Source organism: Xiphophorus couchianus, chromosome 17 (assembly GCF_001444195.1).
Source record: "Xiphophorus couchianus chromosome 17, X_couchianus-1.0, whole genome shotgun sequence".
Classification (NCBI taxonomy): domain Eukaryota; kingdom Metazoa; phylum Chordata; class Actinopteri; order Cyprinodontiformes; family Poeciliidae; genus Xiphophorus; species Xiphophorus couchianus.
The window spans coordinates 203,932-218,407 of record NC_040244.1 but is presented as its reverse complement, the minus strand read 5'-3'; the positions used below and the strand labels follow the sequence as shown (position 1 = coordinate 218,407).

Here is a 14,476-nt window from a genome sequence, read left to right as displayed (position 1 = left end):
CTGGACCAGTTCTCCAATGGGTCCAGGATCCAGTTGGAGAATCTCAGACATCTACGACCCTGAGGAACACCAAGCAGATCTAGAACATCTAGAACAGGTGTCAAACTCCAGTCCTGGAGCCTTTAGATGAGCCTCTGCTGCTTCACCTGAACAGAATAATCAGGTCATTAAGGTTCTGGAGAACCGATCCACACCAGGAGGAGGTGATGGAGCCGTTTCATTCCAAGGTTTTGTTCTGTGGCTCATCTAAAGCCTGCAGGACAGCGACTGGAGGCCTGGAGTTTGAGACCCCTGAACCCTTCGTTTGCTTCGTTTCTGCTGTTGAAGGTTTCAGAGGTTTTAAATCAACTGGAACCTTCTGGAAGTTCTGTGAGGATCCAGAACCTCCCAGAACCTCCCAGACCCTATGACCTGCTCAGGTTCTTCCAGGTGATCCAAAAACCCGGAGAACCAAGGAACTGGAGGAAGGTTCTGGATTTATCCAGAGGTCACCAGAACCTTCCTCCAGTTCCTTGGTTCTCCGGGTTTTTGGTTCACCCTGCCCCCAGCAGCCTTTGTCCGGACCTCCAGAACCGGGCCGTTCTCTCACCAATGGACACCAGCTTGATGTGCTCCCGCTCCAGGAACTCCAGCGCCACGGACACGTTCTCCAGCTTCATCTGCCGGAAGTTGGGTCGCAGGTGGTACTTCCGGTACATCTTCTTCTGGCTCAGCACCTCCAGCAGCCCGATGAGCTTCAGCCCGTCGCTCAGGTCCCTCTGCAGGTCCGCGATCCGCCGGTTGAGCCCCTTCAGGTGCTCGTTGCACCACCTGGTGAAGGTGTTCTGCTGGATCTTCTTCCACGGCGCGTCCTCCGCCAGGTCCTTCTCGGTGGCCGGCATCTCCTCCTCCTCCTCTGCGGGTTCTGCGGGGCTGAGGAAGAAGAGCTGCTGCGGCTCCAGGAAGCCGCTGTTCTTCATCATGCTGCGCGGGTGTCACACGGGCTCGGACCGGGTCGGAACCGAGGAGGAGGAGGAGGAGAAGCGCGGCGGCGGGGACAGAGCCAGGATCAGAGTCCGACAGCTGGGTTCGCTCCGCGGGGAAGGTCCGGGAAAAGTTCGGCTCGGTCCGGAGGAAGAGGCGCCGAGTGCGGGGCAGCGGTTCGGTTCGGACGGAATGGACTCGGTTCGGACTGACCCGCAGGAGTAGGGAGCTCCGCGTCACTCCGCTGGACCCCCAGGAATGACCCCTCTGCACCCCCCACCATGACCTCACCATCAGGCAGCAGCTGATTGGTCCGCGGCAACCCGGGGGGCGGGGCCTGCCCCCCCCCCAACACGATCCGAACCCGGGACTCCCGTCCAGCTGACGCCCCGCGTATTTTTAGAGTCTGCAGCTCGTAAAGAGGAGAGAGGGGACCAATCAGAGGACAGAGACACCGAGGGGACCAATCAGAGGACAGAGACATGTCCACAGGTTGTCTTCAGAGACAGGGAACTAATTTATAAATTAAGCTGATTAATTTAAACTTGTTGAGCCTCTAGAACCAGTAGAACCAGTAGAACCAGTGGGTGGAGCAGTAGAGCCTCCTGCTGGACCACCTGGAGAACTACAACCTGGATCAGGACAGAGGTGTGGACACACCCACAACCGGACCGGTCAGGTGAGAACCTTCCTGGGTCAGAACCGGTCCGGACCCTCGGTGAGCTTCCTGCCTGCAGGGGCCGCAGAGGAGCTTCTGAACCGGACCTTCCTCACTCAGAACCACAGAACTGGGTCAAACCGGGTCTAACCACCAGAACATGACAGAAAACTCAAAGTTTCATTGAATTTATTACAATTGATCTGAAGTCACAGGAAACAGTGACAGGAAGTGCAAACAGCAAGAACATAAACTATCAAAATAAAATACAGTAAAAAGAACAACAAATAAAAATCAGAAACCAGGAAAATAACAGGAAGTCTGAGCAGCGCAGATTGATTTACAAAGTGCTTCAATTAACGCAACATGAAGCAACGCAACGTGCGACAGCAGGTTTGCTCTTGGCAACCTGATCGGTTCTGGTGAAATAAAACATAAAAAGGTTCTGGTCTGATTCTTCTGGACCAGGAAAATCCAGATTTGCAAAACGTTCTGATGCTGGAAACCAGAAACAGAAAGTTCCTTTTTACTGGTGTGATGTCAGAGAGTCCAGACCAGGTCCATCAGAACTCATCCAGAACATTTCCTCAGGTCAGCCGCCAGCTTGTCCACCTCGGCCTTGGAGACGAAGCGAGGACGGCGGCGCACGCTCCGCTTGGTGTGGTGCTTGGGGTTCCTCTGGTACATGTCTGCAGGACAGAGGGACAGGTTCAGTCCAGAGAGGACAGGAACCATCAGAACTTCTACAGACCACGGTACGGCCATATGCTGACGACACTCTCACTGTCTGAACGTCTGAGCAACGATCAGGTCAACCTGCTGAAGACCAGGTCAGAGCAGAATCGGCCCCAAAACCCCACCATGGCTTTAAGGTTCCCTTCATATCTCTGATGTGTTTATCAGAACCTCTACAGGTCCAACAGAACTTAGATTTCCTCTGGTTTCACACAAACTCCTGTGTATCAGGACAAGTCATTAATAAAACACCTGATTGTGTTGAAGCTCTTCTGGACTTTGGGTCGGGCCTTAGAGCCACCAACCTGTGCACACGTTCCCTTCATTAACTGGGATGAGAGTCCAAACCACAGTCTCACTGTCCAGACTGTGGTCTGGGCTCCCTGGTCCAGACTCAGTGGTCCAGACCCGATGAAGAGTCCGGACCAAGTGATGGACAGCCGGCGGTACCTCTGAAGGAGACGACGTAGACCCTCTGGCCTTTCACCACCTGGACTTCGCTTTCACCAGAGACGAAGGCCTCCTCCACGGTTCTAGACGCTACTGAAGTGGACCGCTGCTTCTCATCCTGACGGAACCAGGACATGTCGTTATAACCTGAAGACCGGCCGAGACGGTCCAGAACGTCGGGCCGACTCACCGGCTGCCCGTACTCCAGCCAGCCGCCCCGCTCCGCCCGGCAGTACCACAGCCACTGGGTGGTCAGGCTGTAGTGGGGCGGCCTCCTCACCCAGGAGACGGTGGACAGACGGCGGACGGGCATGGACTCCATCGTCATGGTGACAAAATCCACCAGCTGATAGTCCGAGCTGCAGAACAAGAGGCGTTGAGAGGCGACTCGGCGACCCGGGAGCGGACCTCAGGTGAGCCTCACCTGTGAGTCTTAGCCGGGTCGCAGTAATCCCGTTCAATCTCCTCCATGTTCTCCAGGTCTGACCAGCACCGGCCATCATAGACCTCCCACTTATAGGGCAGGTGGAAGTGGACCTGGCGGCAGCTGTCTGCACAGAAACATGGACTCTGAGACAGGCGCTCTGCTGCCACCTGCTGGTCACCACAGCAGAGAAGATAAGATAATTGTCATTGTCACAAGAACAACGAAATTTAAAAGGTGCCATCAGTCAGTCCATATGCTTAAAAACAAAAAATAACTGTCTCACAATTCACACACAATGTAAGAATTAACAAATAACTGGTAAAAAAAACATAAATAAAACAAACAAACAAAAAAACCAATAAATAAGAACAGCCACATTCTCACATCCATCATTCATGATGATTAATGGTTGTTTTTGATTGCATTTAGTTTTGTTATTGCTGTCGGGTAGAAACTGAGACGGTTGGTTCTGGTTCTGGTTGCTCTGTATCTTCTGCCTGAAGGCAGCAGTGTGAACAGAGAAGGTCCGGGGTGAGAAGTGTCCTTTGTGATGTGTTGTGCTTTTCTTAGACAGCGGTCGCTGTGCAGGTCCTCCAGTGAGGGGAGAGGGCAGCCAATGATTTTTTGGAGAGTTTTCCTTTGAGCCGCAGTGCTGCTGTTAAACCAAACAGCTGAAGCAGCTGCATGTGGAGGAACTCACCCCGGAACCTGCAGCTGTTCCTGATGAAATGCAGACAGATCTCCTCCGTCTCGTCTGTCTGGGCCGCTTTACAGAACCGATCAGAATCTGGGTCTGACACACAAACAGAACATTTCATCACCTGAACAGCAGGAGGCGCTAAAATCCCCTTTACACACCTTACACTAGATTTTGATCATTTCAATTTGTGTTGATTTCTAAGCAATTTTTTCTCACATTTTATGGGATTAATTTAGTCTTTCTTGTATATTTATGAACTTTTCTAAGTTAGAGTTAGATTTAATTTTTTTAAATAATTATTTTCCATACAGAACAAAAAGCCTGTGGCGATAGTTCATGATGAACAGCTCTGTTCATGTTCTGGGCTTTGGTGAAACTACAGACTTTGATCTCTGCTGAACATCTGATGTTCAATCAGGCTGAGTTTGGTCCACTAGGAGGCGCCGTTTGGAAAACATTAACAGCAGTAATCTGGGTTATTTAATCATTCAGAGAAAAAAAATCAGTTCATTTTTTTCAGTAATATTTTCACCATGTGATTCATTCTTAAATATTCAGTTTGAAACTGTGACATTTATAGATGAATGAATCAGATGGTGAAAATATGACTGAACACTGATTTTTCTCTTCCAACAGGCTAATTAAACCAAATTACTGCTGTTCATTTCTGACTGCGTAACGTCACAAACCCAGGAACAGCGACGTGTGAGAGCAGCATCGTGCCAGAGGAGGGTGTTTCAGCTCACCGTCTGCAGCAGGTGATGCAGCAGGTGATGCAGCAGCAGCTGATGTGGCGGTGGCGTTCAGGTGCTGGGCGTTCCTGTAGGTGACGGGCAGATCTCTGATGAGCTGGCGGCTCAGCCCCCTCTGCTCCAGGACGCTCTGGCTGCGCTGGTCCACGGCGTGCTGCCGCCTGCACCGCGGCCCGAACCGGCAGACGCCCTGCAGGAAGTGCTGGCACAGGTGCAGCTTGGAGCAGGAGTCCTGGAACCTGCAGCCGCCGTGAGGAGCCGAGCCTTTGTTGTAATGAACGCACACCTGAGGAGGAGGAGGAGGTGGAGGAGGAGGAGGAGGAAGACAACAGGTACAGGTCAAGCCTTCATCAGAGGAAACTGCTGCACATCATCCTCAGCCACATGTTGCTACACCAGCCTTTACTTTGAAAGGCACCTGCTGCCTTCTTCCTGTTCCTGAGAAAGCCAACGCCTAAAGGAGGCAGCCAAGATGGCTGACATAAGAAACTGGTTGCTATGGTGATTCCTTCCAACCGCACCATGAGCCTCAAAATGACCCAGAGTGGGAAACATTAGACAAACTCAGAACCTTCAGGTCCAGTTCCTCCAGAACCAGCCGGTGAGAGGGGCGTGTCTCTCTGCTCTGATTGGTCAGAAACCAGGAAGTCCTGAAGCAGTGGGAGACGGAAACATCTACGACTGGATGGAGAAACTGGTTCTGATGATTCCACCAGGTCAGAACCATCATCATGCCGAGCTCAGCAAAATCTGGAAAAATCCTCAAAGTTAAACTGGGATTATGGACAAACTGGGAGCATAACTGGGCCTGGGAACATCCAGCTTCCTGTGACCCAGTTAGACTCTGGATGATGGTTCTGGTGGTTCTGATGGAAGAGACACCGAGTCCAAACAGGACTGGGTTATATCTGCTTTTTAGTTACACACGACATAAAAGCTCCACATGAACCTGTTCCTGATCCAAACCATCTTCAGTTCAGTTCAGTTCAGTTCAGATGAACTGTTTCAGTTAGACAGCAGTGATGTTAACATAGAAGGTGAACAGAAGAGTTTTACTTTACCTGCTGTGGATTCCTTGGTGAGACATTCTTAGTTTTTTTTATTTAGTTCATTTATTTTTCGTTTTTCTTCTCATCTTGCTTTCTCTCCATTTTGCTTTCAGTATTAAACTTTAACATTAAGCCTCCAGCTTCCTCTTCCTCAGATCTTCATCTTCCATTCAGGCTGTACAGGGCAGGAGCTCAACTGGTCCAACTGGTTCCAGTAAGCCAAACCACAGACATGAACACTCTGAATCATCGGCGGAACGAAAACACGCCAAACCCCGGGGGTCGGATCCGGATCCGGAGTCTGTCCAGGATAACCAGCATCTCCAAACCAGTTGGATTTGATGGGTTTTACTCGGAGGAATCTGCATTTTGCTCCCGTTAGAACAGTTTGGACGATAATCTGAACAACGCTCTCTGAGACGTCCTGAGACAAAATGAGGCGAACGACGATGGAAACAGAACAGACAACACAAGTCAGAGCTTTTCAAAATAAGACAGGAAATTAGTGACCTTAACGACCCTTTTATTTTGTTTTGTGACTATAACTTATAACCTTGTTTTTTCTAATCATGTTTTGAATTGAAGGAACCTTTTAGATGGAAAGTGAAATTTCTTCAGAAACCATTAGAGTTTCTACTGAAGTACAAGAGAACAATCACCACCAGATGGCGCTCATACCCCACAGGTCAAAGTCTGAGGCCTGTAGAGAGTTCTTAATCCTCCGAATCCACCAGATTAAAATCATCCCAGACACATCTAAACGTCCAGAGGAGTTCCTCTGCTGACGGCGTCTGCAGCCAGGTGCTCTTGAAAAGTTCAGCCATCTTTAAAGTTGTGTGAAAACGTTACTGCCACCTAGTGGTCAGGACTGGTGCTGCCAGCTGCAGAGCAGCATGAAAACTCAACAGCATCTTTAACAAAGCAGTTCTGAGGAAATGAAGACACTCTGATGTGTTTGGTCTGAAGAACCACCAACACATTTCTGGTTTCCCTCCTCCTGAAACAGCTGCATGTTTTCCACCGCTCCACTCAGCCTTACATGTTTGACAGGAGAACTGAAGTATCATGTAATGGATCATAACTCGCTAAATACTAAACAGATTTTCAAGATTTATTTTGCTGTGACCTTATTCACACAGCTATCATAGCTACATTTACAGGAAAGTTATTTTTGAAGTGTTTTTGAATTGATTGATAGATGGTTCAGCATGTGATGATCATCTGAGGTAATACATTTTATGAACATTTTTTAAAAATATTTTTAAAATATAAAATTAGTTAAAAAATAAAAAAGGGGTCAAAATGTAATAAAGATGAGTGTGTTTCATCTATATAGACTAGTAGGATCATTTCACTGATTTTGAGTTAATGGGGCAACGATTTGGAAGCTATTGAAGAAAACATTTAATATTCATGTTATTTAAAATATTGAATATGACTTCACATTTTAATAGAGGATAGTGTGCCTAGTTTAATAGCATGAATTACCACTTTTTTGTATCAGTTGGTCACAAGGCTTTTATTTACAGGAGTGTTTGGTTGGAAATTGACGTCCCAATGTGAACCGCCTGAGGAGGGAGCTGGAGAACATCTGGCCAGAATTAGCGTTCAGAAAGCGGATCAAGCTTCAGCTAAAAGCTTTCAAAAGCAATAGAATAGAATAGAATGACTTTATTCATCCCAGCAGGGAAATTACTTCGCAGTTACAGCAGCATAGAGACAAGACACACAGGAAAGAGTCCGAGCAGAGACTAAGTGTGAGCGCCAGGAGAAGTTTTGAGAACAAAAGACATGAAATCCTGCTTTCAGACTGAAAATGTGTGCTCTTGGATTATGGCAGGAATATTCCCCCATATCCGCGCCTCTGGCCTGTGTGAGCTACCTGAGCAGGTGTGGAGGTTACCTCAGGCAGCAGCTGCGGGTCGTTCTGCAGCAGCAGCAGGAACAGCTCGTCCTCCTGCAGCTGGTGCAGCGTGCATTCCCTCAGCAGCCCGGCGTTGTGCTGCGAGCTGACGTCATGGGACAGCTTGCACAACTTCCTGTTGGGAAAAGACATGGATAAGACCTGGAAACACCTGGAGACTCAGAAGATCACACAATAACTATTTAAAAATAAATTTGTTCTATACCTTGAATTAATGATTAAATTAAATGATGATAAAGCATTTAATAAACTTTCTTTTGTATTTCAGACATGTTTGTACAACTTAAATAAAGCAAAGACAAATAATCACGTCACTTTCCTCAGTGACTTTGTAAGAAATTCGGTTTCTCCGGTTCGGTTTGTGAAAACAGAACCAGAGCAGAGCTACAAACTGAACCAACTTCATGTTTACTGGTTCTGGTCCTGGTTCTGTTGGAACCGCTGTGATCTCAGCCCAGACCGGAAGTGTGCCTTCAGGTTTCGTTTCTCTACAAACTAAAACTCACTTGAAGGCTCTCGGTTTCTGACGTCACTCTGTGACGTCGGGAAAAGTTGATATTGTTTTTATTTGGTTCTGCTTAATATTCGGGGCTGAAGTATCAGGTCGGGTTCGAGATGTTCTCCTGCTGGGAATCCCGGAATGAATTCCTGGTTTTTGACCCATAAACTGGGAAAGAAACATCGGAACCAGAACCTCCGATGGGAAGAACCAGGAGGAAAACTTTCTCTCGATCACAACAAATCAACTTTTCGCCTTTTCTCAGGTTTAATTCCTGAACTTTCGCTTCACTTCGTGAGAGACAACTGAGTGTGTATAAGTCCGCGGCGGAGGGAAATAGTCCCGCAGCGGTTCGGGTTCTAGTTCCTGTGTGCGCGGCTCACCTGCCCTTCCCGAACCTGCAGTTCCCGAAAACGTAGAACCGGCAGAGATGCAGCTGCTGGCAGCTTCCCCCGCACCGCTCCCCCCGGCTGTAGGCCCCGCAGAGCCGCAGGGAGGTGCGACCGACCACCGAGTAGGACTCCCCGTCCGGGACCAGCAGGAAGCGCTGCGGACAGTTGTGGATGATGTAGATGAAATCTTCATTTGTCATCCTGCAACGCTGCTGCAGCTCCTGCTGCAGCTGCTGCAGCTGCATGCAGCCCCTGCGCTCACACAGGCAGCTGGTGGCCTGCAGGATCACCGAGCTGATGGAGGGCATCCTGCTGCTGCTGGAGCTGCTGCTGCCGCCCGGACAGAGGCACTGAGCGCCGGGAGGACAGAGGACGGGGGGAGGAGCCAGAGCCTGGGGGAGGGGTCAGATGATGGGGGCGGGGCCAGAGGTCCAGATGTTCTCCTGCCTTCATTGTTCTGGTCTAGCTGAACAGCTGCTGGAAGTTGTCAGGAACATCTGGAGGACGAGTTCATTGGCTGAATGCTAACCAATCAGAAGTACCGATGAGGTTCCTCTGGATGAAACAGGAAATACGTCTGGATGTTTTATTTCTATAGACCTGTGGATCAATCAATCAATCAATCAATCAATCAATCAATCAATCAATCAAATTTTATTTGTATAGCACATTTCAGCAGCAAGACATTTCAAAGTGCTTTTCATCATTACAAACACAGAATAATCAATCATGAAGTCAAGTTCCATCAATAAATTTGTAATTGATTACATTTCAAATACAATTTTAAACAGGTGGGTTTTTAGTCTAGATTTAAAAGAAGTCAGTGTTTCAGCTGTTTTACAGTTTTCTGGAAGTTTGTTCCAGATTTGTGGTGCATAGATACTGAAAGCTGCTTCTCCTCGTTTGGTTCTGGTTCTGGGGATGCAGAGCAGAACCAGAACCAGAACCTGAGAGGTCTGGAAGGTTGATACAACAACAGCAGATCTTTAATGTATTGTGGTTCTAAGCCGTTCAGTGATTTATAAACTAACAACAGTATTTTAAAGTCTATTCTTTGAGCTACAGGGAGCCAGTGGAGGGACTTTAAAACTGGTGTTATGTGCTCTATCTTCCTGGTTTTAGTGAGAACACGAGCAGCAGCATTCTGGATCAGCTGCAGCTGTTTGATTGATTTGTTGGACAGACCTGTGAAGACGCTGTTGCAATAATCAATACGACTGAAGATGAAGGCATGGATGAGTTTCTATAGATCTGGCTGAGACATTAGTCCTTTAATCCTGGAAATGTTCTTCAGGTGATAGAAGGCCGACTTTGTAACTGTCTTTATGTGGCTCTGGAGGTTCAGGTCAGAGTCCATCACTACTCCCAGGTTTCGGGCTGATCGCTGGTTTTAGTTATAACTAAAGCTGTGCATTGACTCTAGATCTATAACTCTAGATCTATAGCTCTAGATCTATAACTCTAGATCTATAGCTCTAGATCTATAGCTCTAGATCTATAACTCTAGATCTATAACTCTAGATCGTTCATCTTTAGGTCCAAAAATAATAACTTCAGTTTTGTTTCTGTTCAGCTGGAGAAGGTTTTGGCACATCCACACATTTATCTGTTCTAAGCTTCTGTTCAGTGATTGGACAGGTTCTGGTTCTGGTTCTGGTTAGGAAACTAGTTAATTGTTTCCACACAGCTTTTTCAATAACTTTGCTGATGAATGGGAGGTTGGAGATCCATCCATCCATTTTCCTGGTGCCTCTCCAGCGCCCCCTGGAGGATCTCTATACATTAGAAGAGAAACATATTGGCCACTTTATTAGGTACACAATTTCAGTCAGCACAGAGAATCGGCCAATCAACTTGCTGAAGTTCAAAGTGAGCGTCAGAAAAAGGAAGAAGGTGAAATTAAGTTACTCGGCGTGGCATGGTGTCGGTACCAGACGGGTCGACCCGAGTACTTCAGAATTTGCTGATTTCCTGGGACTTTCAACAACAACCTTCTGACACCACAGAACAATAAAGCTGTCTGATTCTGAGTTAAATGTGAAACATGTTCATGCTTTATTAATTTAATCAGTGGGTAAAAGTGATTTCCATGACAACAGAGTAAACCTGCTCATTTCTTCCACTGGCTGCTGGAAGCTCCTCTAGGTTCAGGTCTTTCTCTGGAGCAGAAACTCTCCAGAATTCAAACTAAACAGAAAATCTGGAACTTTATCACTTTATTGAAAACTCAACCTACATCAAAGCCTAAACCTGACAAATGCAGTTCTCACACTCTGCTGATGCCTCAACCGCTGAGCCTGAATCCAAGTCTGGGAGAGGAAACGGAGAACCAGGTGGAGTTTAGGACCCTGGGGTCCAGGCTGAAGACCTGCTGACCAGCACCGACCCGAGGAAACGGACCAGGCAGCCCGGACCTTTGGGAACAGAATGAGAACAGAACCCAGAATGTTTCAGCTGAACTTCTAGCAGCTCCGGATTCCTCAGATGTTTTCCTCCATTTTGTAACAAACCATTTGAGACCCGTCTACTAAACCTGGGTCCAGAACGTAGACCTGGGCAGTACTTGGTTCTGGAATTGTTCGGACCTGATGTGGATCCTCTGTCTTGCTGCTCTTCTGGGATTTAGTCAAATTGAATGTGAAAAGAATCAAACAAAAATCTCGACTAATGACTCAGATCAGCTTGTTGATACTTTATTCTCTTTTCCAGAACTCCATCAGAACCAGAACACTGTAGAACGTTTACATCTGCGCTTCAGTTGGTTCCTGAAGGCGTCCAGGTTTAGTGGCTCCGTCCTTCAGGGTCTCTGATGGATGATAGCTGTAGGAGTGGTTCTGACCCGGCAGACCGGGTCCAGATTCAGCTGTCTGTCCTCCACCTGCAGAGACGGCTCCGGTTAAACCCAGGTCTCACCTGTACATCGCAGCAGAACGACGGAAACTCACTCCACCTGAACAGACGGCTCTAGACTCCCAGTGGGCCCGGATCCATTGGACCGGCTCGGTTCCGGAACTGCTGGTTCTGGACCCGCTTCATAGACCGGGTTAGAGATGCTGCGGCTGTAGTTTGTTGTTTCAGCTGCAGGTTCTTCTTCTCTGTCGTCGTCCTGTAGGAACCAGTCGGGTTTTAACGTCTGGACTCAAACGGTTCCACGGTGAAAACATTTTGATTAGAAATCGTTGGGAAATAAACCGATGCAGTTTTTACAGAACAGGTTAAATTAATGCAGAGATGCAGCGTTTCAGGCTGGGGGAGGAGCCTGTCTCTGCAGCGCCACCTGAAGGTCAAGCTCTAAACTGTTCATGTCCAGCATGTGTGAGGTCTGCAGAGATTTTGGCTGCCCTTTTCCTGACTCTTTACCTGGACAAATCCTGGATGGAGGGAAAGTCAGACCTGATGGTTTGATGATGGAACCAAGGATGGTTTAACTGGTTTCAAACTGGGATTAAAACCATCAACTCCTGGATGACGCCTGGCATCAGTTACACAAATTCTGTCCAATCAAAACCCAGATAATGTAACTCTTTAATCCAATCTAACCCAAACGTCAATAAGAGAGAAATGAAGGCGAGACTTTACAAGCAGAAACAATTTTTCTGTAATTCAGTCCTGAAAACGACTTCTGGCCTCTCAGTCTGTTTACTGGACCAACCGTAAAACATTCACACTAAATTACATCTGATAATGCACAATAAAGGGGCTGCACAGTGGTGCAGTTGGTAACACTGTTGCCTTGCAGCAAGAAGGTCCTGGGTTTGATTCCCGGCCTGGGTCTTTCTGCATGTTCTCCCTGTGCTTGGTGGGTTCTCTGCGGTTCTCCGGCTTCCAGAAACATGGCTGTCAGGTTAATTGGTCTCTCTAAATTCTCCCTAAGTGTGTGTGTGTGTGTATGGTTGTGTGTCCTGTCCGTCTCTGTGTTGCCTGGCAACAGACTGGCCAGGTGACCGCCTCTCGCCCGGAACGTGAGCTGGAGAGGCAGCAGCTCGTCCTGACCCCACTGGGGACCAGGGCTTAGAAAATTAATGGATGCACAATAAAATACATCTTACATAAATGGGAAACAAATACTAACAGAGCCACACATTCTAAAGCTGGGATGCTGGGCCCGTCTGGGTCACAAGCAAATCTCCCCGAGTCTTCACTATGAGCTGAAAAGCTAGACTATCATCATCATCATCATCATCATCAATCACTTTATTTTGGTAAATTGTCCACATTAAACACAGGAAACAAAAAACCAAAAACAAACAAACCCATAATTTACCAAAAAGGAAGCGGCTGAAGCCAAGCTTATTCTGGTCTACCCAACATCCCACCAAGATATCTTCACAATACATATATAAATCTACATAACAGTGTAAGATTTGATCATTTTACATTTTAAAGTTTACCAAGAAAGGACAGAACTTCAAATCATCATTCAATTCATTCCACAGTTTCACACAAATAACTGAAACACATCTGGACTTTATAAAAATCTCACAAATTAGATTTATTCTCTCTGAGCTTAATTCATTTCTGAAAACCAGAAGGAAGACTTTTGTTCAATGTTTTATACATTATTTCCAGTATTTTTATATAAACAGTATCTTTAAATGTTAATGTATTACTTTGAATAAAGAGTTTATCAGTTGGTTCATGATATCCCACCTTATTAATAAGCCTTATAGCTTTTTTTTGCAACTAAAATATCGATGCTTGTTTTACTTGCAGTTCCTCAGATTTCTGAGCAATAAGACAAATAATCCATAACCAGAGAGGAATATATAATAGGCAAGCCTTTAGCATCTATTAAATCTTTTATTTTAACCAATATTCCAATAGTTTTTGCAACTTTATTTCTAATATATTCTATGTGAGGCTTCCAACTAAGTTGATCCGAATCGGCCCGGTTCTGATAAGTTTATACTAAGTTTCTAAGTCTTATTGTATCGTCAGCAAACATTATAAACTTTAAAATACTGGATACTGTAAAAATATTGTTTAAATAAAGTATAAATAATTTAGGTCCTTGAGGAAAACCACATTTTACTGTTTGTGACTTTGTGTTGTTAATTTGTTCATATTGTAATCTATGAACAATAGATTCATGGATCTATGAATCTATTGTTCATAGATCATAGATCTACGAAGCTCTGATATTTAATGCTGCGCAGGCCAAACAGTTCATATTTAGCCAATAATGGTTCCTGGTCAATAATATCAAAGATCAATAAACAGACTGAAGGTATGAAGCTCCTGGTTTCCTGCTGCAGCAGCGTGTTGTTCCTGAAGTCGTCCTGCTGCTCGGTCACTATATTATTTTGATTAAAAAAGGAGTCCAGCCTTTTTATCAATCATTTTTCCAAAATTTTGGAAAATTGTGGTAACAATGATATTGGCCTGTAATTTGTTCATATTTGCTTGTCTCCACTTTTATGGAGTGGAAAAACTTTTGCAATCTTCATTTTGTCAGGAAAAGTTCCAGTTAATGATCTGTTAGAAATACAGATGAGAGATTTAATAAAACTATAAATGATCTCTTTCATGACAGCCATATCAATATCATTACAATCTTTGGATTTCATATTTTTTTTATTTTTTAACTATGTCTATTCCCTCACTGTCACTCACTATTTCCAGGAACATTGTATTAATATTATTAAATTCATAATTATGTTTTCCATCTCTAACTTTTGGCAATTTGTTTACTAAATTAGGACCAATATTAACAAAGTATTTATTAAAGTCTTCAACAATATCCTCTTTTTTTCCCACTATAGTGTTGTTGTATTTATACATATTGGGAAATCTCTATCTTTGTTATTTTTAATAATTCTATTAATTATATTCCAAGCACCTTTAATATCATTGTATTTTTGGTATTAGTATTTTTGCAGCAACTTATCATAATAATTCTCAGCACTGATGTCAACGTATTTTATATA

General features: G+C 45.6%; 3 protein-coding genes across 12 annotated transcripts in view; all 3 read right to left on the bottom strand.

The window, feature by feature from the left end:
• Positions 1-1,436, bottom strand: part of LOC114160779 (filamin-C-like) — a 41,431-nt gene extending 39,995 nt beyond the window's left edge. For 2 of the 9 annotated variants that reach the window (XM_028043550.1, XM_028043556.1), the window contains exon 1: positions 590-1,427. In XM_028043550.1, the coding sequence (XP_027899351.1) occupies positions 590-962 (373 nt within the window). In that variant the 5' untranslated portion in view covers positions 963-1,427. Of the gene's footprint in view, positions 1-589 lie in introns of all 9 variants that reach the window. The other 7 variants (XM_028043559.1, XM_028043552.1, XM_028043551.1 and 4 more) reach the window with 7 other exon arrangements.
• A 357-nt stretch (positions 1,437-1,793) lies between these two features.
• On the bottom strand, positions 1,794-8,920 carry parp12b (poly (ADP-ribose) polymerase family, member 12b). The gene is made up of 8 exons (XM_028043564.1): positions 8,541-8,920; positions 7,638-7,773; positions 4,680-4,971; positions 3,934-4,026; positions 3,231-3,357; positions 2,997-3,165; positions 2,807-2,924; positions 1,794-2,310 (listed from the first exon to the last, which is right to left on the bottom strand). Exons 1-8 carry the CDS (start codon positions 8,855-8,857, stop codon positions 2,192-2,194), a joined length of 1,371 nt encoding a protein of 456 aa, XP_027899365.1. The 5' UTR covers positions 8,858-8,920; the 3' UTR covers positions 1,794-2,191.
• A 2,301-nt stretch (positions 8,921-11,221) lies between these two features.
• The window catches only part of stab2 (stabilin 2), a 29,495-nt gene continuing 26,240 nt past the window's right edge, over positions 11,222-14,476 (bottom strand). For both annotated transcript variants that reach the window (XM_028043733.1, XM_028043734.1), the window contains 2 exons: positions 11,500-11,655; positions 11,222-11,427 (listed from right to left, as the gene is read on the bottom strand). In XM_028043733.1, the coding sequence (XP_027899534.1) occupies positions 11,347-11,427; positions 11,500-11,655 (237 nt within the window). In that variant the 3' untranslated portion in view covers positions 11,222-11,346. The remainder of the gene's footprint in view (positions 11,428-11,499; positions 11,656-14,476) is intronic.

Coding starts and splice junctions, on each gene's coding strand:
- parp12b (XM_028043564.1), bottom strand. CDS start 8,857: ATGCCCTCCATCAGCTCGGTGATCCTGCAGGCCACCAGCTGCCTGTGT. Junction 3,166..3,230: donor GACCCGGCTAAGACTCACAG/GTGAGGCTCACC, acceptor CTTGTTCTGCAG/CTCGGACTATCAGCTGGTGG. Junction 2,925..2,996: donor GGCTGGAGTACGGGCAGCCG/GTGAGTCGGCCC, acceptor TGGTTCCGTCAG/GATGAGAAGCAGCGGTCCAC.